The sequence below is a fragment of the Equus quagga genome, chromosome 17, assembly GCF_021613505.1.
Source record: "Equus quagga isolate Etosha38 chromosome 17, UCLA_HA_Equagga_1.0, whole genome shotgun sequence".
Lineage (NCBI taxonomy): Eukaryota > Metazoa > Chordata > Mammalia > Perissodactyla > Equidae > Equus > Equus quagga.
Genome location: NC_060283.1, coordinates 36836739 through 36860924, shown reverse-complemented (window position 1 = coordinate 36860924; position 24186 = coordinate 36836739). Strand labels below are relative to the sequence as shown.

At 47.4% G+C, this 24186-nt stretch overlaps 1 protein-coding gene across 4 annotated transcripts in view; it reads left to right on the top strand.

The window, feature by feature from the left end:
* Positions 1–24186, top strand: part of AGAP1 (ArfGAP with GTPase domain, ankyrin repeat and PH domain 1) — a 559767-nt gene that overhangs the window by 479485 nt on the left and 56096 nt on the right. For all 4 annotated transcript variants that reach the window (XM_046643545.1, XM_046643543.1, XM_046643544.1 and 1 more), the window contains 3 exons: positions 5686–5840; positions 9151–9241; positions 17908–18130. In XM_046643545.1, the coding sequence (XP_046499501.1) occupies positions 5686–5840; positions 9151–9241; positions 17908–18130 (469 nt within the window). The remainder of the gene's footprint in view (positions 1–5685; positions 5841–9150; positions 9242–17907; positions 18131–24186) is intronic.

Genomic DNA, 24186 nt, shown 5'->3' with positions numbered 1-24186 from the left:
CTTAGGGCTTGGAGATTCCACCTTCCTGCAGTTCCAAGAATGCAATAAGAAGTATGTTTTGTAGGGAAGGTCCTTCCACATATCTTGTCTGCCATATTGTGGGGCAGTCTGGTTGGCAGGAAAGGCTGGCCCACACCACACACAGCCCTGGAAGCCAAGCCCAGGCCAATGGAGAAGTGCTCACGTGTTGGTGCAGGGGGCAATAGTGCAAATCTGTTGCACAGTAAACTCTGAGCAATGTGTTCATTCTGAGCCAGAGCCAGTGAAACAGGCGAGGGCTGAAAGTAGAAGGAAATGGAGAGAAAGGTACAGATTGGGGGATATTGCTAAGCAATGTTATAACTGATTAGATGGCAGTGGGAAGAGGGAGAGGGTGGAATCTGGGTGATTTTGAAGTTTTATGACTAGAAATAGCATTGTAACCGTTAACAGAAATAGCAAAACTCAAAGAGGAGCATTTGACGATTATGGCAGATCTATTTTATGCATTTAAATTTGATGTGAGGACAAAATATTCAAAGAGTATCTGTGGGCATTTAAAAATTCCAAAATGATTGGGTTTTGGGTTCAGAAATACAGATTTGATGATTGACCACATGTATTGGAAGTGACTGTCTAAGGTTTGGAAGTAAATGAACACTTGGAGGTGGTGAGGGGGTCTGGAGGACCATAAACTAAACCTGGAATCTGCTTCCCTGATGAACACATGAAGAGGAGCCAGAGAGGAGAAAAAGAAGCAGTGGTTAAAAATCTAGAAAGAATACTATAGTTGAGCTTGGTAAACAGATGGCAAGTATGCCACATGCACCCTTCCTTGCCCTAGGGCAGACATTGCTATTTGATTGTGGCACTTATTCTCTTGAGAGCCTGGAGCCAGTCTTGGAATCCCCACCATGGGATGCCTGGCAGCTTCTCAAAGGTCTCCCAGTTACAAAGGAGTTGAGAACTATCTTGTATCCCTCCCACAGTATCTCAGTTGAAAGGGCCCTAGTGGTCATCTTTGAGGTGCTGAGTTCCCTCCAGTCTCCCACTGAAAGGGCCACACAAGGCATTGAAGCCCAAGGGAGCAGAATCCAAAAGTTGGCTGCTCCACCTGTGGATAGCTCTGATGAGGAGAGAATCTCCCACCAGTGGAGTCCTCATCGGTTTTCTGTCTTGGGGACTCCTCAGGGCTCCCTAGAACAGGCATCACCCATCTTCTCTCAGAACTCATCAATCTCCATTGGGTGGTTCCTGGTGTCCTGCTCTTTTTGTGATGCTCCTGAGGTCCACCCTGGGTGATGGCACAGCACAGAAGGGTCCTGAACAGGAACAGAGCAGAACCACCTCCCCCTCAGTGTAGATGACACACTTGTGGCCTGCATTCTTACTGGCAGCCTCGTGCTGTAGATTAATTCTCTTTGGGATGGGTGTTGACTGCAGCCGCTCAGCCTTTGCACGTTTGAAGCTGGTAAACAAAATCTCCGCCAAACCTCGCTTGCCTCTGGGATCCAAGGGAAGGAATTCCTAGCTGTCCGTGAGGCATTTCACCTTTCGAGTCATCACCGGCTCTGAAGTCCCCTTTTTAAACTCTGGGGTTGAAACCCTTGTTTATTTGTGGTCCTCCAACCGTCTGCCCTTTCAGAATTTGATAAGCAGACTTTATGTGCCCTCATCCAAGTCATCGATAAAAATGTTGGACAGGCAAGACTGAGCTCAAAGTCCCACGGTATGCCACTCCACACCTCCTTCCAGGTTCCAGTAATTAGTACCCTTTGGATGGACTCTTCCAGTGAGTTGTTCACCCATGGAACTCTACCCGCATCCCTTTTGTCCATCCTCATAAATGCCTGTTCACATCCAGGTGCATATTCAAGGTGACTGAGCAGCTCAGAGGACCAAGGGGGAAAGTCACAAGATGGTGGTCACAGTCAACAACGCCAGACACTCCAGAGAGAAAGGGGTCTGTGGGAAACCCGTGGGCCCTGGCTATCAGTTCACCTGTAATCGTATAAAGTGATGCTTCAGTAGAATAGACGAGGGGGACTTTGTTAGAGAAAAGAAAGTGGTTAAGGGGAGCATGCTCAGGTAACGTGAGCACTTTGAGAATGGTGGACGGGAAGGGGGATGGGAAGAGGCAATCGCTAGAGGATGGAGTGAGATCAAGGAATGTATCTGTGTGGAGTAGGGGTGAGTGTCCTGAGTGCAGGTCAAGAAGAAGGGGGTCATTGGGTTTGGAATAGAGTGAGGAAATCATTGCTGAATCCAGCTCCACAAGAAGGTAAGGGGACCAGGTAAAGGAAGCGGGGGGGTGGGGGGCAGAGAAGGACCATGAAGTGAAAGTCGAGACAGAAGTGTTTCGTGACGTAGAAGATATTAGGAAAGGAAACTTGCTTCCGGAAGAAGGAGAAGGTAGCTGGTGGAATTGATTTTTAAGAAGAGTGAGAGGCTGTAGAAGAGATGCTGTAGGGAGAGTACATTTGGAAATTTGTAAGAAATGAACTCTGATGTTCCTGCAAACACTTAAATATATTTGTTCCCTTAAGTAGATTTTGCATGGGTAGGTAAATTTCGTTTACATAGTTCATAGGGCAAAGCCAAACTATACTTTAGCAACTTAACTTGGAAGTTTTGTCTTTGCATGAGGTATTGAGAGTATTTTAGCAGAAGATGCCCAAACCAACTACTGCATTGGAACAAGAAAAAAATATCGATGTTTCTGTGGCACTGTATTCAGACCTCCACTGTTGTTTCCATCGCTCTGTATTTAACCCCAGAGTGTCTGTGTGTGCCTGTCCCTGTCATGTGGAGACGTTTGGAGAGCACAGACTGTCTCCTGCAAGCTGGAACCCTTGCACCCCCGAGGTGCCCCGCCCACCGGGGAGGAGCTGACGGCCCGCCGCAGCCGCTGAGCCTGGCCTCGGTGTAAAGCAAGTTAGCTTCTTTCCCTTTGGTTCCAGGGGACGTAGCTTATGATCCCGGCCAGAAATTTGAACAGGAAAGCTTTATGGCACGCCAGTAGTGCAGAAATTTAACTGGGAAGCTAATGATGGTAATTTTTTTTTGCTAAAAGGTCTAATACCTCCTGCTCAGAGGGAGCTTTTGTCTGTGCATTCCAGTTCCACAGATTGAGGAAGGATGAGCCTGTTCGGTAGATGTCCCAGGCTACAGTTGTCACCTTCTCCCCACGAATTACCAGATTTTCCCGGTGGCCTAACTGTGACTTATGTAGCTCTTTCTTGCCTTGCCTATTAGTTTACCAGGGTAGTTTTGCATAAAATGCGTAAATTTAGGGCACTATTCTGCAAGAATCAGTGTGGAAAAGGTTGTAATTCATAGTATTAGGACATAAAAGCCTGTGGATCAGGAAGCTGGGCCTTTTAAAATCCACAGATGTAGCGTCTCAGCCAGTAATTACAAGGTGTAATTGCAGGTCAGCCGTGGGGAGACCTGTTTGAAAGTCACAGCTAATTTTTTAAATGAAAATCCCAACAAGTCTCATGAGTGTCCAGGGACATTACTGGGGTGGGGGTGAGGGATCTGCAGATGCCACTGCCCCCAGCCTTTCTCTCCCACCTCCCTTTTCCACAGCAAGTGGGGTGTTCTGCTTCTGCATAAACACAGGGGTCGTTTGTTTTCCGACTCAAGAGCCCGATAGATTGGGGTTCAATTTCAGATGACTGTCTCACTTTCAGAACTCTAATCACTAGCTCTCCAGACCTCAGGAACCCAAGAGATTCCGAGAACATGGGATACTAGCATAGTCTGGAAGACGCCTTCTGGAGGCTCCCGTGTCTCATGTTGAAGTCAGCTGCTCCTCTCCTTGCCCCCTTCAAAGAGCATCCCCGTGCAGCCCCTTGTCTGAGCTTTCCACACCTGCTCCAAATGAAGCCCAGCTTGGCTCTTTTCAGGGGATGGCCTGACTTACACTCAGTACCTGCACCCCAGCACTTTCCTGCAGCCCCCCAGTGCACCCTCGTTGCAGCTTTTAACATCTCCGCAGAGAATCACAGGCCTTTGGGAAGCTGGAGGAAGCGGTGGACCCTCTTGTCCCAGAAACGTCATTATGCTCGGTGAGGCTGGGCACGCTAATAGGAGAAGCCCTTCACCAGTGGTTTGGCAAACAAATGTGCCCACCTTCCCTCCCTTTGGGCGCCCCTTGGAGCTGGTTCCACAGATTTAGGCCCAACTCGCCAGGAGGGTTAAATTTGAAAAGAGCAGCCATGCTGGTTTTACGCAGAACACAGTGCTGTTATTGCCAGAATATGTAAAGATTTCCCCCAAAAGTGTCATGGCCCTGTTTCCATGGCAGTTGGTGGTAGTTTAGGGAATCAGTTCCCCAGACCTGGCTGTGCGTTAAGAAGGACATGAGTCTCCCATTCCTGGGCCCTGTCCCCACGCGCCAGGGATCAATGGGGTCAGGTGGGAGGGGTCTCAGCCACAAGAGTGGGGGCTGCTTCTCTCCTGAGACGGAAGGGAAGGAGGAGAGGATGCTGGACATGGCTGTAGTTGCTTTGGAGACAAGCTGAGTGAGCATCCTTGTCTCAGAGGCTAAAGGGCTCCTGGTGAGGCAGGGCCTTGGGAGAGCCATCTAGAGAAGGGGTGGGGCCGCCCGGGCAGCACAGAGCCCAGCAGAGGTCAGGGGCTGGAGGTCAGGGACCGTGAGCATGGAAATTCAGAGGTTCATGCAGTGAATGTGAGTGAGCCAAGTGGCCATGTTCAGATGACTGAGATAATAACTAAAACAGTGGTGGGCCGGGTAGGTAGGTAGGTTGTCATCATTAATAACAATTGCTCACCAGGTGATTGTAATACAGCCAGTTCCCAGACTAGTGATTGGAAACTATGAATCAAATGAGGTGTTGTGCCTAGAAACTCAGCTCAGGATTTCCTCATGGTTATTTGTAGCTGATGATGCTATTTATATGTAGGGCCTCCTCTCTATTTTGTTTCTGTGGCAGGACCAGGGGGTAGATGACAATAGAGGACAAACCCCGACATTTATGGAGTGTCTCCCACGGTGCGGGCTCTGTGTTGGCCTGAGTTACTACACATCACTTAGCCAGTGGAAAACACTCTGAAGGAGACGGCCCCTTCCCCCGTCGTAAGGTGAGGGAACCAGCCTTGGAGGAATCAAGAACCTGTCCGACAACCCCAATGTGGCAAGTGGTATAGCGAGATCTAAATACAAGTCCTGCTCTTCCCAATCCAGACACGTGCCCATGGTGGCCACAAAGTCTCTTCAAATCGCCTGTAATCCCCCCACCCTCCCAGTCTGTGCATCTCTGGATCTACACACTGACGCTTATAAGGAAATTAAAACTGTATCCCAAGATTAACAATATTAACTTAATTTTCTTCCCACAGATGTCGATGGTCAGCAGTAAGTTACAATGTGATTTTCTTAAGTTGCTTCATGCGTACCCAACCCAGAGACACTGACATCACACGCTGGTTTTCATTTTTCCTCATCCCCTGAGCATTGATTGAAACCTAGCTAAACCATGCTGGCTTTAGGAACCAAATCTTGAGTGTTTGGAGGTCTGCGGATTCAGATCTCCGCTGTGTAGCCGGCCAGTCCTGTGTGTGCCGCCAGCCCCATGCAGGCGCGATTGAACCCAAAGGCACTTTTATGACCAAGGACTGGCAGAGGGGCTGCGGTCTCATGAAAGCTAAACTCTTCATCCCCTCTACTCTGTGTTTCAGAACAAGAAGAAAACTTTGAGTTTATCATTGTGTCCCTCACTGGCCAGACGTGGCACTTTGAAGCCACCACATATGAGGAGCGAGATGCGTGGGTCCAAGCCATCGAGAGCCAGATCCTAGCCAGCTTACAGTCATGTGAGAGCAGCAAGAATAAGGTAAGACCCTTAACAGGCTGCCCCCCGAAATCAAGAGCTGCTGATCGTTAAAGGGAAATGGAGGCCGAGAGTGATGCCCAAGGGAGGGGAGAGCATCATATGATGTGTGTGATTGACAAGACCCAGTTATTCTTTCCTAGCAAAAAGCTAAGTAATTGAAAAGATAAAAAACACTTTGTGTCGATATGTATCATGTAAGGTGGATTAGTATCCTAGCTTAAGCACGTTTGTGTGGCAGACTATGCCATTTTAAATCTTCACTCTCTCAACTAATCCCAAAGAGAAAGCATTGACCTTTTATTGTAGATGATGGAATCTTTTGGACTCTTCTGGCTTATGTGGCCACATTTATTTTTGTTTTAGGCAGAATGTACTCAAGAAAAGAGATGCACTGTTCTGTTATCATAAATGCCCAAAATTCAAATCCATGTCAGGTTGGAAAACCGACTCTTGTTACAGACAGAAATGAAAAGTAGATGCCCGTATATGGGCATCCACAGACCTTAGGAAGGACACAATGTCATTTTCCAAACTGTGCTGATAAAACCTGATATATGCTTTATTCAATTAGACGGGATTCTTTCGCATTTTGCGTTTGTTTAGCTTGGGGGGGAAAACAAGACTTTAACCTGCGTTTTCTACATTACTGCCCAGTGATACTCCTTATGCAAAAGGCATTTTTCCCATTTTCCTTCTCCCATTAGAGATTCCTTCAAATTTATTATTTTAATGCTTAGATGTTTTTAACCCCTTCTCTGGAACCTTTTAGAGTCTTGGAGAGCATCTTGATTTTTCCAATTAAAATCAACTAGAAACTGAGAGAAAGGACATTGCCCACCAACCTGCAATTTCATTTGTAACCATTTAAAGAAATTTCTGCAAGTGATTTATGTTCCACTTTGTCATTAGAAAGAGAGTCTGTCTCTCAGAAAGATGGACTGTCTTATTTTATTACCCTCTTTAACCAGGGTAAACCAGACCACAGTCATTATAATGTAATTTGCTTCTCTTTTTTGAAGATGTTTTATACCCAAGGTGGAAAGAATCCGAGCCTTTCCTTTCTGAGCACCTTGGCTTAAGTGAGTCATGCAGCCACAGACGTGGCGCTCAAGCCAACACAGGATGCTCCCAGGCCTCCTTGTCAATGGGGATCGACAACACGTGTCACCCATAAAGCATGGGAATTTAGTTTCTGAAAGGCGTGGGAGGGCACATGTGGCTGAGCAGACAAACGCATCTCCAAGTTTTATATAAAATCACAGTATCCCAAGTCAGACTCTGAATCCATGCCACATCATGCAGATTCCGGAAGATCTGGGAAAGCGTGGGCCTTTTCCCTTTCACACCCTTGCCAGACTCTCCCCAGCTCTTTATGAAAACAGACGGCATCGCCCCTGGGCCTGAGGCAAACACCAGCCTTAAAATGCTGCCCCTTGTCTCTCACTGGACATGTGCGCTTGCCAGCGGCCGCTTCCCCTGGGAGGAGGACTCGCTGAGCACTGAGGAAGGCAGGCTCACATCTGTTCACCTGGGCGTGTGCTGAACAGGAGAGAAAGTGTACAGCATGGAAATAATATCCACGAGGAGTAGCTTGAGGGGAAGATACAGACTCAGTTGAGAATGAGCTATAAGGAATTTTTGCTGCCTGTGGATAATTCAGAGTTGGTAGCTGGTGTAGATGTATGTATGCATGCATATGTTGTAGAAATGGTACAGGTAGACAGACAGACACGTCCCTGTATATGTGTGCGTGCGCACACACACGCCAGATGCCAATATAAATTGTTAAACATACTTTGAATTCTCGGGTATCTAACCAAAGGGAATAAAACCCCAGTAATGCATTATGCTAATTAGACAGTAGCAATTAATCAATTATAATTTATTATTAGGTAGCAAGCGATAAATTGTTGCACTTCAGACAATTTTACATGGGATGGTTCAGTTTATGAAGAATTCGTATAAAAAATTCTAGTGTGTTGTGAGTGTCTTCTGAAATGTATTTGGCTTTAACCAGTATATTAAATGTATGCATCGAAAGCTTTAAAATAGTACGTATCCTTTCACCTAGCACTCCCCTACCTCCAGAAATTTATCCTCAGTAAATAATCATGAATATGTGCAAAGATTTAGCAGTAAACATATTCTTTACAGCACTGTTTGTAATAGACTAGAGAAAAATTGGAGGCAACCTAAATGTCCATCACAGAAAACTTCATAAATAAGTTGTCGTAAGTGGAATATTATGCAGCCATTTAAAATGATGCTGTTGGAGAACACGTGGTGGTGTGGAGAGAGAGCAATATGTCATTAGGCTGCAAAGGCAGTTTCCAAAGCAGTAAATAAATATATATGTATATATATGTGATGCTGGCTTTTTTTAAAGTACATGTATAGTCATGCATCGCTTAATAACAGTGATACATTCTGAGAAACTCATCTTTAGGTGATTTCGTCATTGTGCGAACGTCACAGAGTGCACTTACACAAACCTAGATGGTAGAGCCTGCTACACACCTGGCTACATGGTACTGATCTTATGGGACCACCATCATATAGATGGTCCATCACTGACTGAAACATTGTTATGTGGCCCATGACCATATGCATGCAGATGTGCTTTCAAAGAAGGCTGGAAGAGTAGTATCCAAATGTGAATAAACTGAACTATGGGCGATCATGTCATAGTTTATAAATTTTTATGTTGTCCTTTTCCCCTTCTATATTTTTTTAACTTGCTTAGCGAAGATAATTAAGTATAAATTTAAGAATACGTGCCCCCAGCTACACTCACACTCCTCCTTGTCCCCACACTGGCTAGTGACTTTCATGCCATAGCAACTGACATTGTCTTAAAGTGAAAAGTGCCTCTCCCAGGCCTGGAGTGGGGTGTGGACATGGTGTCCTGATGAGCAGTCCTGAGACGTGTGTTAGGATGTTGATTCAGCCCTGACTCTTGGCTTATACACAGGTTATTTCTCTTTCTTTAATCTTCACACCAAGTAGACACATGACAGTAAAAGTATGTTAACCAATTACATTCTCCAGGGGGCAGTGGGTCTCATGTTCATCCACACATGATACAGAACTTACCTCTGTCCTCATTTCCGCTGGAGGCGTCCATCTGATAGATCTTACCATGTAATATTTCCTCACGGTGCATAGTGCATTCTCCATTGGGGTCATTGTCTGAAATCGCCCTCATCCTCTGTTTGCTCGCCATCTGTTTGATTTCCCCCTGACACTATTAGTAGAGATATAAATTTCTCGTTCTTACGTCTTGCATTTATGTGTCTTCCTGTATGCCCAGTCCCGACTGACGAGCCAGAGTGAGGCCATGGCCTTGCAGTCGATACGAAACATCCGGGGGAATTCCCACTGTGTGGACTGCGAGACACAGAGTAAGTGTGTGCGGGGAGAGGGGGCCTGGCCCTGGGCAGCAGGAGACCTGGGGCAGGGGTGGGGGAGCGAATTCTGACTAAGCCCGCGTGGCATTGAACCCACATCCACCGTTTGGCGTCGAGGTTTAGTATGTGACTTCATGGCTTTTAAGGAATTGAAATATTTCTCTTTGGATTTTATTTAACACAATACCCTTCACATGAAAGCTCGCTGACACTGTTCTAAGTCCTGCCTAGGCCTCAGGCATCCCGGTGAGCAGCGGTCACACCGTGGGTGTGGGAGTGAAGGACTCGGCTGCATGCCCAGATTCTCTGCCGTATCCATGAATCGACTTTTTCCTTCATCACGATCATAGGCTTGTTTGCTTTTTCCATAAAAACGGAGTACAATCAGTTCGTTCCTGCCTGGAGATTTCTGGGGTTTGTTTTTTTAATTTCAAAATTATGTGTTCTGGATTTTGCCATCAAGTGGTGCCTTTTTTTTTTTTTTTTTTAATCTTAAATTCCCTACACACTAAAGCATTTGAGTGAACTAACAGACATGGTAATTACCACTTCAAGCCTTGGAATAACCTGGTTTTCCTGCGTGCTCTGTTGTCCATAGGTACTGCTGTTTTCCCATTTCGTTGTTCACATCCTTGAGATTAAGGACTTTTCATTCTTGAGGTTCCAGCCCTTAGCACAGTGCTGGGCACGTTCTGTAATGTTTTCCAGTCATATTTGTTGCTGTTGTTAAAGTGTGTGTTTTTGGGGTTTTGGGGGATTTTGGTGGAAAAGATTTGCCCTGAGCTAATATCTGTTGCCAGTCTTCCTCATTTTTTTTTCCTCCCTAAAGCCCCAGTACACAGTTGTATATTCCAGCTGTAAGTCCTTCTGGTTCTTCCATGCGAGCTGCCACCACAGCATGGCTACTGACAAATGAGTGGTGCCGTTCTGCAGCTGGGAACAGAACCTGGGCTGCTGAAGCGGGGCACACTGAACTTTAGCGACTAGGCCATCAGGGCTGGCTTATTAAGGTGTTTTGAGGAGAAGGAAATCCGTTTGAAACAAGATAAAAGGCACTGGCAGCAGGCTGGGTGCTGCCTAGGAATCAAAGATGTGTGTGATGCAGTCCTGGTCACCCCAGAGCCTGAAACCCAGCGGGCCAGGCTGCACCCAGTAACCAGAAAACCCAGCACCATGGAGAAGGGCCACAAGGGGTCACACGGCAACTCAAAGCAGACTTCAAGCAGGAGTTGGCGTTTATGTAGGGCTCTGGGAATGGGTAGGCTCTGAGCTAGTGACTGAAGGAGTCATCGTGAGTCAAGGCTCTGGGTGCATTGAGGAAAAGGCCGCTGCTGCTCAGGTTGGAAGCTGGTTGGAGCCAAGAAGATGAGGGCTCTAAGTGGAGAATGTTAAAGTCTTTATCCTTCCTTGGTAAAAGGATGGAAATCGTTACAGAGTTTCAGAGCAGGCACGAGATTCTGAGCTGCGCCTGGGGAGACTGCCCAGGGGCTCCATCTCAGACAGATTGGAATAGAGAGGCAGAGTGAGGACGAGGCCAGCAAGTGGATTTTGGTCATCTGACCAGGAGGAAACGAGGCACTAACTCAGGGTGGTTGCGCTTTAAAGGGAAGGGCAGAGCCCCCTCGGAGAGACCACTCATTGGTAGGACAGGAAAGGGAGAGACCGAGAGGCCATGTCCATGGCCTCCGGGTGACAGAAGCGGTCTCTTCTTCAAGCATCTTGAGGTATGTCTTTAAAGTGTCTTCTTGGGTTTGAATTCTCCAATTTTACTTTCAAAACGTGTCGTGAAGTCGAGTTAGAGAAGAGAAGTAGTTATTTGAAGTATGTTTTTGTCAAAAAGTTTTTTAAAGTAAGGTCTTTAAAAGCACAAAATCTGAGAAATATTAGGAGAAACCTCCACGATTGCTTCCACCGTACATGTAAAGAGTCCTTTAAAAGGGACGATTCTGTCGCTCACACGCTTCGTGGTATATGCCAAATTGGAGGTCAGGAATCCTTTCTGAGAGTGGGCTTGGGCATGCGAGTGCCGAGGGTGGGGGAGGCTGTGGGACAAGCTTGTTCAGAGCAAGGCCACCTGAGCAAGAATTACAGGACAAAGGGAACGAGGAGAGGCCACGTTTGACAACTCTGGAGAAAAAAAGAGGGAACAAGCTTCCATTCCTTAAACGCTCCATCTCCATCAGGCCTGTGCCAAATCCTCGCATGCGTTGTCTTTTTTCATTCTTGTGACCCTGTCATGCTTGGTGCCACAGTGGGCCCCATTTATAGGGGAGGAAATGAAGAGTCTGAGGGTCAAGTTGTATATCCCAGGTCACAAAACTAGCAAGTCATGTAGCAGGATTCAAACCAAGCTCCTTGCCACCTGCTGTATTTTTTTAAGTCAAATACCCGGTTTGAGTGAAAATGCTCAGAAGAACGATGAACTGTAAGACATCCGCAGGGCGGTTTGGCAATGTACATAAAGCCTTCAACAAGTGGGCGCCCCGCACCCCAGCTGTACACCTCCAGGAACCAAGCCTGTGGGAATGAGCGAAGGGCGCAGACATCTGGCTTCAAAGATGTTCATCACAGGGCTGTTTATAGAGCAGAAAATCAGAACATCCCAAATGTGGGAAACTTGACGAACTGTTCATGGGCTGATGTCTTCTCATCATGAAATAATAGGCAGCCTTAAAAAGTGATGTCCAGAATATATTCGTTGAGGTGGAGAAACATTACGATGCATTGCAAAATGAAATTATATAGGGCGATAAGTCGGGGAGAACCCAGCGAGTCTCTTCAGGTACTTAGGGGGAAAGAGCTGTAAGGATGCATTCCAGAGCGTTTCCCCAGGCATCTGAGCATTGGGGTCTTTGGTGATTTGGGTTGTCTCATTTTTCTATAGTGAACATGTATGTCTTAGGAACTAGAGTATTGGGTGGTCCGTATTTCAGTGTGTGCAAGAACACAGAGAGGTCAAACGTTAGATGTAAGGAAAGGCTCTTGTTTTTGGGTGTTGAGAGGAAGAAAAGGAAGCTGTCAAGAAGAGCTTGCAGCTTTCCACAAGGCCCAGATTTCTCCTCACAGCCTTTGGGCCTGGTGTCTGGCCCTGCCTGTGTCTCCTTGTCGCCTACTCTTGTCTTCCAAGCAGCACTCTGCAGTTTCTTCCAAGAAGTGTGCGGGACACCTCTGCAGCCCTCTTGAGCATCATGGCTAAAAGGTCATCAGGCATGCCCCAGGGTTAGGGGGTTCAGGTAGGAAGGGCAGGCCTGAGCCAAGGAGTGGCCTAGAGGGCGGGCCTGCCAGGCAATAGATGTGGCTGGGGCTTCTCTTGAAAGCCACTGCGATCTGGGCTTCCACATTCTGCTGCTGAAGCCCTACCTTGGGCAAGTGCCCCCCATGCTTTTTGTCACCGGTCCTTGGGAACCAAGCCCAGGGCCTCCCACTGGTATGTAGCCTGGGAGAGTTTTTGTTGTTCTTACTGATTAAGGGTTTTTTTGTTTTGCTTTGTTTTCTGTGGGTTTTTTTGTTTGTTTGTTTGTTTGTTTTGCTGAGGAAGACTGGCCCTGAGCTAACATCCATGCCCATCTTCCTCTGCTTTACATGTGGGACACCTGCCACAGCATGGCTTGATGAGTTGGTACGTAGGTCTGAGTCCAGGATCCGAACCAGCGAACCCCAGGCCACCGAAGAGGAGTGCACGAACTTAACCGCTATGCCACGGGGCCGGACCTTGTTTGTATAGGTTTTTTTGGCAACAGCAAGAAAATAACTTTTTTGGGTCCTAGATAGCTTTGTCTCTTCTCCCCTGTAGCCATGTTGTGCTGTGTCTGTAGGTTCCTTTTACTTCCAGAAAACTCTTCTCAAACCACAGCCTGGAGGACCAGGTCCACATCTGCCCCACCGAGGCACATTCAGGACAGTCTCTGCTGTCAGTGACACCCTGCCCATGTGGAAGCGCGCCTCTCCGGGAGTCGCTCAGAGCAGACCTGGCTGTGGGGTGCCCAATGGGCTGCAGAGCCCCTCGGCACAGCTCACCGGCTGAACCCCAGTATCACCCACAGGCTCTTGCAGAGCTGTGCTGAGGCTGAGGGGGTGGTCACAGAGAGCTGACTGTAACTCCGCTTGGCATGTCCAGTCGGAGGTGATACTCACGGAGCGTTGATGGCCTCCGCAGTTCACATAGCTATCTGAGGGGCAGAATCCCCCCAGCCTCCATTCTCTTTGCATGGAGCTTTGGCAAAACCGTGCACGGTCCCCACTGGCCTGGCTCTTGACATAATTATGGGTCAGGTACTGACGACAACGTGAGTCACACACAGTTCAGGAGGCTGTCAGAGCGAGACAGCGTTCCTTGGCCGGCGAGAGGAGCGTCAGTGTTAAGACCGTGATACCCATCTCGGAACAGGGTCAAATTAGGGGAAATTGGTTACTCTGTAAAATGTAATGGGGCAGCTTGGAAATGAGAGCAAAGAGCACCACACTAGTGTTCTTCACAGCCGTGTTGGAGAGAAAATTGGCTGCAGCCTCAGTCTCCAACAGGAAAGGAACTGGCTAATAAATGAAGTATTACGACGTTAAGAATTATTCTTAGAGAAAGTGCTTATGTGTATTGTTATGTGGACAAAAGTAAGAGAAAGTTTTGTTTGTGGTACATTTTATTTGTAGAAATACATACAAATAAAAAAGTGAGTTGACCACGATTGAGATGGGTGGTAGTTCCAAAGGTTTTCTTTCCTTGTTCTGTATAGTTTACACATTTCTTCAAATGAGCTTGTGTTATTTTTATACTTATAAAGGGGTTAAGTGAAGATTAAAGGGGGGTCGAGGGCATAGGCCCCTCCGTTGGCTTATTCCCCCGCTTGAGGACAAGGCCCCTGGCTTCACTGTCCCGTGTCCAGTGGTGGTGTGGGAGAAACCGTGGGCTCCGGGCACCGCATCTGCTTCTCTGGGCGGTTCCCCCTGGCTCGTGAACGCTTTCCCACCGGTTCAACTGTGTTGCCTCTGGGGAAGAAGAGGCTTGGGGATTTCCATGAGGCGTGGGATTTGGAGCTGCAGAAATGCCCCCCACCCGCCCGTGTTCTTGCTGAGGATGCTCCAGACCCCCAGAAGCCTGCTGGCTACATACCTGCCGCATCCCAGAACACTGGTCTTCACCATCATCTACCTGTGGTCACTGGAACGCGTCCTGCGCGTGGATGTCATCCTTCAGGTCTGGCACCAGGGCAGAGTCTTGGAGCTGCTGAAGCTTGTAGGGGAGGAGGGCAGGGGTGGCAGTGGTCTGAGTTCTGAACAAGGGATCAGGGTCGTTGGGTTTCCGTGTCCATAGACAGCTCATGGAGAATGGCTGGGATGGTAGGGTGGGCATCAGAACCTAATAAGAGGTTCTTGGAGCAGTTCAGGTGAGCAAGAATAGGGCTCTATATGTACTTGGTAACAATGAGGACAGTGTGTGAAAGTATTAACCACAGTACTTGGTGATGGGAGGTGGGGACATAAAGGAGAGGGAGAAGTGGCGGGGGGAGCCACTTAAGGACATAAAGGAGGGGGGTATGGAGAGGGAAGATGAATTCAGTGTTGAATTTAGCTGGAAATACAACAGGCTCGGTGGCCTCGGGTGCTGTACTTGCTGGAACCTCTTGGGAGTTCTTGCATGACACGTGGGACCTATCCACACCTTGGATGCCAGCACGAGGTTACAAAGCTTGCACCGCTTTTTGGATCTGTTGTTTGAATTGAAGATCGGGTCCCCTGATATGGATCTGAGCATTCCCAGCAGATGGACCAACCGTCCTGGTGCCAAGTGCAGGTGGCATTGACTAATTCCATTGTTATGCCCAGTGCTGCCCCCACGAGCCTCTCTCTTCGCTTCTCTTCTTACCCTGTCTGCTCCCACCCACTCCAGCTCTTCCTCTGCTCAGGAACCCCATGGCTTTCTAGTATGTCTGCCCCTCCCCGGCCACCCTGACCTTCCACTGTCCCCTTAAGCGTGTCCTCTGCTTTAGTCGAGCCAGTCTTTCATTCACCTGAAAACTGCAAGTGGAGGCAGATCCTGGGGAGGCAGTGTGCACTAAAAGATGCTCGTTCCACCAGGCTCCTGCCGCTCCACAGGGAAGGCGGTCATGAAACAAGGCATCGTGCATGTACAGGTCTCCGGTGGCAGCGCACAGGCTGCAGTGAGGCCTAGCAGGGGGTCTTCCTACAGCTGGGGGGGGGGGGTCATCCCCCAGGAAGGAAGATTTCTGCTGAGACCAGCAGGATGAGGAGAAGTTGACCGGGCAAAGGGACATCATGCACAAAGAGGTCAGGGAACTGAAATGCTCCTGAGAGACAGAAGTGGGAATGGGGACCAGGTTCTGATCTTGCTGATAGGGCTTTTGAACTTGATCCCAATGGCAAATGGCAGCCACAGATGGGTTTTGAGTAGGAGCATGACGTGATTGGATTCGCCCTGTAGACCCCTGGCTGATATGTGGACAGTGGACTGCAGGGAAGAAGAAGGTGAAGTGGCAGGCAGGAGGCTGATGCATCCCTGCTGTGATGGTGCCCTGGACCAGCGTGGGAGCAGTGGGGACAAGAAGAAGGCATTGGATTTGTGAGACTGAGGACTTGGCGATTGGCTGGGGAATGATGAAAGGATCGGGTTGGTTGCCAGGATCCTGGCTTGAATAACTAAGTGAATGCTGGTGCCATTTGCTGCCAGTGACAGGTCCCTGCAGAAGACCACGTTTGCAGGGTGAAACATGGACAGGGAGGTACCTGCGTGATATCCATAGAAATGTGCAATGGTAACTGCATGAAGCTCAAGAGAGAGGAGCAGGCAGGAGATATCTGTGGATGGTGGTGAGCGTTTGGGTCATAAGAGAAGCCATGGGTTGGGTTGAGTTTGCCTGGAAGAGGATATAGAATCAGAAGAGATGGCTGCAGGACCCCCTAAGGTAGGGAACAGATTCAGGAGGAAAAGTTGGGAAGGAAATCAAGACGCAACAACCAGATAAGTGGGGGAAAAAAATCCAAAGAGAGTCTTGACCAAAGAGGCATCCGGAGGCAGTATGGTAAGGAGGAGTATCAAGAAGTCGAGGGAAACGATGGCTGAGTAGGGTCCTTTGGATCTTGCCCATGGTGGTGGCTAGTGACTTTTGGCTGCCCTATTCCAGGGGAAAGGTGGGGATGGAGGCCAGGTTGCCAACAATTAGGAGGCGCAGAAGCAGAGGTGGCCGTTGTAGAAGTTGGGCTGTGAAGAAGAGTGGAGACACAGGTGAAAGCCAGAGGTGGAGGGGGTGTTGACTTTCCACCAACCGTCCACCACACCATGCTCTTCCCTAAACCCTGCGAGGCGCAGGCCAAACCTCCTCCATGCAGCCTTCCCATCTGTACCCACTATGGCTCACCTCTTCCTTCCCACGATACCTGTGTATTTATTGTTTTGACTGTGCTCTTCAGCATTTAATCTGCATTCCCTTTTTCCATTTATTTTTTTTAATTATTATTATTTGCAGCATATTTCCCTTCCTAACCAGAACATCTCTGAGGTCACAGACCTCCCTTCTTGTGTATCACCCATGGTATCTCTCACCACCTTCCTGAGTGTATAGTGGATATTAAATAAATGGCTGGCTGACTTCCAATGAATTGGCATAAGCCCTTTCCTAATCATTTACTATTTATAGAATGATTCAAAATAAATATGATGTCAGCTACCTGTTATTTTATTGACTCGTTAAGTGTACCTGGAGGAAATATTGCTTATTCCTGGATGATTTAAGCCTTCCTTGCTTCTGTCGGTGGTTAAATCCATTGACTGTCAAGGTCAGCCCCATCTTCGCAAATCAGCTGTAGATTCTAGCATGAAGCCAGCCCCGGGCCTGAGTTCTCAGTCTTCTGATGATGTCAGCTAGTTTCACGTGGGGAGTGATCCAGCTCAGGGGTCCCAGTGCTGTTCTCTGAACTCATTCCTTGTCCTTGGTGCATGCAATAAAGCATGTTGCCGTTCATTCTGCGAGTCAGGGTTGATAGAGCTCGGTAATAACCTAACCAAAGGACCCTGCCCGCCATCTTGGCAGCAGTGAAGAATGGACAACTGGGCGTTGCTTCAGCGGTTACCCTTAAATAAGATCACTGAAAACCATATTTTTTTCATTGTAATGTGCCTTTCTTTCATCTTTGAAATTTGCAAACATCCCCATCATGTGACCAATGAAAACTTAGATGTGCCCTGGTTCCAAAGGTGGCTATGAGGGACATTATAGCCTTGAGAATTTTCTTCTCAAAGCATCCCTTCTCTTCCCCTCTATCAGCAGCTGTCCACAGTGGACACCCGGTCACTGATGATTTTTTTTTCCATGTGCATCTCCCCTCTCAAGGGGAATGCTGCTGTTGAAGTATTGGAAAGCGCATCTTTCTGTCCAAGCCAACTTGCAATTATTTATTGTGTGGGAAATTCAAAGACTTTGACTAAAGCCAGATTTTTAAAAGTTGCCACCAACCTGTCAAATCTTTTCGAAACATCTAAAACAGTCCCGAGTTCCGGCCAAGGAGTGTTTTCAAGCCGTGCGATTCTAGGGAGGGACTACTGGATGTGATGTCTGACTGACTGGCCGCTTTGTTCCTCAGATCCTAAGGGCAGTGGGATGAGGGCTGATGGTCTGATTGCATGTGGCGCCCTGTTCCTCTTCCCACAGATCCCAACTGGGCCAGTTTGAACTTGGGAGCCCTCATGTGCATCGAGTGCTCAGGGATCCACCGGAATCTTGGCACCCACCTTTCTCGAGTCCGATCCCTAGACCTGGATGACTGGCCCATTGAGCTCATCAAGGTGATGTCGTCCATTGGGAACGAGCTGGCCAACAGCGTGTGGGAAGAGAGCAGCCAGGGGCGGACGAAACCCTCGCTGGACTCCACAAGGTAGGGACTTGGGAAGGTGTGTGGCTCTGGGGCATCTTGCCAGCAGTTAGCCAACTGGCAGTGACCTGAATGACAGCCACAATTACGAAGTGCCCTGGCAACCTGTAGAATTGCTGATTAACCCGCCACAGAAATGTCTATATTTAAAATTACTCTTCAGCAGATGTGGATAATTCAAACTCCTTAATTTTTTAATGTTTGTTTTTACACTTTGGGATTCCTCTCCTCCTCTTAGAAATGTGTTAGGCTTCTAACCTGATGAATGTACCACTTTAATTAATACGTTTCTAATAGCATAGACTGTGCTGTTAACACAAATTGTGAATTTTTGATTCTTCAATTTTGTTATTCTTATATCTTTGATGAGCATCTATTCAATCGGTTCCCCTCCCCCTACACCCACAAGAAGTGAGTTTATGATAGCAAAATATATTTTATTTTCCAAAATATATTTCTAACACATTTAATCAACCAAGTTTGGCACAGCGTATGGTGACTCCTCATTAATGTTAATTGTTATTCGGTGAAAAAAGCGCATTTATTTTGAGGCCATTTAGTTTCTCATTTTTCATTTACAGCTATTATAAACCGTTTTTGAGTACACATACATATTTAATATACCTAAGAGGTGATAAAATGGCAGGTCTTCTGAGAAAGCCTGTTTCGTAGAAGCAGAATGGACCGTTCCATCCCTGTGGTTGTCCTAAGGGAGAAGCTTCTAGGGGTTTGCCTCCTACATCTGCAGTAGGGGTGTGGGGTCGCTTACAGTATTCCCTTCTCGGGTGTGGGAAGAGTCGAGGGGAGAGAGGATGCCTCCCATCATTAGCGCTTTTGAAATCTCTCTGATTTGTCTTGCTGGCGATCAGACAACACAAGCGCACGTGGCCATCTATGGTTGCGCCACGTGTGAGCGGTAAGAAATCGGTTTCCGCCACTAAGCCATGATAACATGCAAAGTGTTGGTGGACTTTATTTCCTTAACGCTGAAAAATGAATTTGTGGTGCCACCTTCGGTTTGCTGTAGAGAGTGAAGCTGGTGTGTTATTAACCCTGCTGTTCACATTAGGTGTTCTGTGGGGAGGGGAGGGAGCCGGAACGGGGCGCAGAGTCTATTTGTTTAGAATTGCATGGGTTTGCTGCGTGAGCTCTTTATATGTGACTTATACCATGTCATGTAAATGTGGGCAACTTTCTTACAGACCGAAGAAATGATACGCTTTTTAAAATTATGTACCTTGATTTGTCTAACACTAACGCAGAAATCAGCTGAGTCATCAACTAGGAGCGTTCTTAAAAGATTCGTTCTTGTTTGAATATTTATTTTGTCATAGTTTTATGCTTTCCTTGAAGGATGTTTAGGTCTGAAAATGAAAAATGATTGGAAGTTGGATTGAGTGTAATGCATGGATGCAGAAAACACTAATGGAAATAAGTTGGAAAAAATTAACATTATGCATTTTACTGTGTATGTGTAAAAGGAGCATATAATATATAAAAATATATACTATTTTTAATATCGTGAATTAGGGAAGTTTGTTTCTCCACTTATTATGATTAGAAATCATTTAGAATAATTGGGAACAGAGATGTGGTTAATATTTGAAAAGGTAAATATTTATAGTAATTTCGTCTTCATTCGTAAGTGAAGACTGTGTATCCAGGTGTCTTCTAGTGCTATTTTGTGTATTTGAGTGTGTAAGCTCTTGAGTGTGTGATGTTCTCTTTTATCTAGTGTTATGCACATCACATCTTTATATTTTAGAGACGTTTCAGAGTCTTCCTTTCTCACAAATGGAGCGACTGCAGTGAAATCCCGCCTGTCTTTTGGCCACGTTCACTTTCCTAAAGAGCCATGCCGTGGGGTAACTCCTCTCCGAGACTTTGATAATGGCGATGTGGTCACGTGGTGTTCTTTTGGAATTTCTGAGTTCCGTTCACCTCCAGGAGGTGAAACCCATTGGAGAATGATGTTTCTTTGTGCCTTTCGCGGTTCTCCCAGAGAGTTTTGTTTTTCATTAAATTCAGCAAATATTCATCGAGCGCTTTCTCATAGAAAAGAAATGATAAATGGTGATCATAACTCTGCAGTGATTGGTGACTGTTCTCAGGGCCGGCTGAGGATGCCGGGACTCGGGAGGACTCAGAAAACAGAGGCATTCTTACAGCCTGTGGGATCCAGGGAGGTTTCAATGGAGAAATGGCATCTGAGCTGGACTTTAAAATGTGGGGTGATTTCCTGGCCTAGGGGCGTCGGGGGTGCATGTGCTGGAGGATGGGAGTGGCCTGGGTGAAGACAGGAATGTAGAAGCCTCAAGGTGCCTAGGGAAGTGTGGAAAACAGTGAGTTGTCACCCATGGGGCTAGACCCTCAAGTAAAACAGGGGGAGTGGGGGGTGGGCAAGGCCAAAACAGAGAAAAGGCCTGGGAGAGCCTTCGAGCCAGGGGTGGTGGTGTAACGGCGACTCTAGGGGTGGGCGGAGGATGAGTTGTTGGGTCTGTTGAGGTGTTTGTAGGTGTCCCACCTGTTCCCAAGAGGACTAAAGGCAGCCAGCAGCACCATTGGAAGGGGAGGAAATGAGGCAAGGAGGCCACGTGGAAGGCTGTGGTCCTGGTGGACCATATGCATAGCCTTAGATACATTGTCAAAAATCAAAAACAAGTCAGCACAGTAGTATAGTAATAATTCAAACATTCACCACCTTCACTGCCTCCTGCCGGGTCCTCAGATGGGAATGAAAAACTCAAAGTGTGGGCTAGAATTTCCAACTGTAAGTCAGTCTGCTATGTGAGAATAGATATCTAGTCTTGATCCTGCTTCTCCACGACAGGGAAAGACACCCCCTCCCTCCCACCCGCCTTGGTCTCTCTGCAGAACCTCGGAGTGTTAGGATGAACAGCTGGAGGGGTCTTTTAATGTGGCCCTAAGGAAACGCTGAAAAGAAATATTTTAGTAAAATTTTATCTCTATCCAAGGAAAAGCCAAGTGCAGTATATCCGGTCTAATCGTTTAAAAAAGGGCCCAGCTGTTTTCCTGAGAAGCTCCAGTCCATTCCATCTTGTTCAGAAGATTCATTCTGACAGTGGAATATAATTAGAAATGTGCCATTCCGCCCCCCAGAAACACACGCACACCGATTCAGGACCCTGTAAAACGCAACAAATCCTTCTCCAAAGAAACAGCTCAGACCCCCAAAACCACCCCGCATTGCTGTCACCCAGACCTGCAAGCCGGTAAGTTAGGAGAACAGGAGCCTTGGACCAGCTGGCTGGCCTCCTGCATGTTGTCCCTGCACCCCTGATTAGGGCGGCTTCGGACGGCTCATAATTGGTTCCGGTCATTCTCAGCCTCCCCGAGAACGGCCGTGCAAACTTGAACAGCATCGTGATCAATCGAAGCTGACGGCGGCCAAGCGGTATTGACTTCCCATTCCTAAGCCGGGGAATCATTAGTCAAGAAAAGCATCTTTTAATTACTCCCAGGAAGAAAAAAAAAAAATCTTTTTGGATGGATTCTGCAGCAACGGCCGTTTTTTTCCAGTGCATTCGATATTAAATTTATTGTCGCAGGAGGGGAGACGATGCCCTTCATCCCCACTATGTAATGGAGGTTTAATTTGGAGAGAGGAGTGCGGTGGAGGAGATCGATGTGGTAACAATTAACTACATCTGGGGTGGAATCAGAATTCCCCTCTCTAATTGCTATTGATACCATTTAAGCACACACTTAAAATATTGATTTTGAGTGGGGATGCTGAAGAAGGGTAGAGGCAGCAACAGTGGGTAGAATTAGCTAGATTTTTAGGGGCTTAGGGAGGGGCAACTTTCCGTCTGTAGGACGCGGACTTCATGACATGTGGCCTTGGGTTTGTGCATCGCACCTTATGGGACGTTGTTGTGTAGGGTTGGACGTGGGGCCTGGAGCACCCAGGAAGGGCTCCAGTTCCCATGTTGGGACACACGTTGTAACCATAGGAATAAGTCACTGAGCTCCTCGGTGACCCTTTCAAATGAAAGAGTCATAAGCTCAGAGGTAGAGATATTAAAACAGTCAAGTGCGTATTTGAGTGAATGTATGAATGAGTGACTGAGAGAGAGAACTTATCAGCTCGGAATACACAAAACAGGTGCTCTTGCTACCTCCGTGCCTCGGAATTCTTTGAGTGTTCGTGAATGAAATTTCCAGCACACAGTGAAGCCATCTCAACAAACCACCCCGTACGTCCTCTCACCCTCGGCTGCGGGGGGCTGTTTTAGGGGGTCCTCCGCACCATTGTGGCAGGTTGTTCTTCTTTATTCCTATCCCCAGATCACTTAGAAGCTTTTCAGATTGACTGCAGTGACAAGAACTTCCTCCCAGGACCGCGCAGAGCTCTCTGGTGCCGCGTGCCTCTTGGCAGATGCCAACTCTGCTCAGCTCTGCCGCTTTTCTCCCTTCATCTCCCATCTTTGTGTCTCGGTGTCGAGGCTTTCGGCCTGTGAGGGTCTGTGGGGACCAGCTGCTGTTTGCCTTTCAGTGCAGGTAGCCCATTTACTTGGTGGTCCAGAAGCCAGCTGATTGGGTCTAGGAAATCCGAAGAGCCTGGGAGCAGAGAACCGTGCTCTCGATTCCATGCAAGAGCTGTTGGGAGAATCTCTGCGCCCAACTGAAATGTCCACCGCCTCTTTGATGCCACTCGGAAGGGGACCGGGTTGGCTGATTTAGTAGATGTGTTTTTCTCTCTTTGAGCATCCTTTTTCTTTTTGTCATTATTTGTAAGTTCGCCTGCACACCTAAACTCCCTCTTGTCTTTAACCTATAAAAAGATGTCACTTCGGGAGGAAGATTTAGGGCCGGACGTCAGAAATCTGCGTGGGAGAGGCCGGCCGCACACTTCCAGACGGAGCGAGTCTGCCCAGTGACACAAGTTCCGGCTCTTTTTTTTTATTCTGGAATGCCACTTTCATCTCATTTATGCACATGGAGATATTGATAAAGGGGAGCTGTATCCAAACTGAAAATAATTGGATCCCCACCGCTGACTCTGAGATATTAAAAGCAGAACCACTTGGCCGCCTCTTTGTCTCGTTTGGTTTGATCAGCAGATCACAATATAGTAATCTCAGGCTCAAATTTCTGGCATAAAGATGCACTATTCCAAATGTGGCCTCAGGGAGCACGAGTACCCGCACAGCCCCGGGACTGTCTCCTCTGATTATTTTTCAACAGTTCTTGGCCCGCCGAGGTCACTGTTTTGTCTCTTTCGAGTGTTCCTCTATGCTTGACACCTTTTCCTATTTTCTTTCTTTAAAAAAAAAAAAAATGGGCTGGGGGAGTAATGGAAAAAAAAAAAAAAAAAGGACGTTGCCGTGATGACCAGGACCCATCTGCAGTTGGGTGGCATCTGCTCCCCACATGTCACTTCCCTCATTAACAAGCAATTGAATTAATTAAATGCTACTCAGAACACGCATAACAAGCTACCGGCAGTGTCCAAATTAGCACTGATAATCAAGGATGATTTCCTTTATTATCCTGCTAAGTGGTGTGCAGACTCGGAGCTCCCTGTCTGCCCTCATCTATTTACATACCCCCAGCTTCTGCCTTTGGAAGCGGAGGTTATCTTACCTAGTTAATTTGCCACGATCACGGAGCACGGCGGATGGATGCCCCACCGCCATGGCGCGGCCCCCCTCCCCGCCTGCCCTCCCCCCCCAGCCCCAGCCTTTGTATCTCAAGCTCACTGATAAATTAAAGGCCACCCCTGTGGTCTCTCAAGTGAGTAATAGAGGCAGAAATTTCATTTTGCAACTGGCTGATTTAATGATCCAAAGGGTAATTAATGGCCTGATTATCTTAATGTTAAATATGTCCGGCAGCAATTACTGTGACCTCCCGCTTGTCAAGGTCCGGGCTGTGCTCTTCTTTCAATTAAGTTCTCTGGGGCTTAATGGTATGAATAAACTCCTCTGATTCTATCATCCCGGACAGACGCGGAGGTTTCAGCGAGCTGGGAGCTCGTTTGGAGTTTTAATCAGCCTGTCTTCCACTCTGGCCATCCGAGTTAACAATTAGAACAA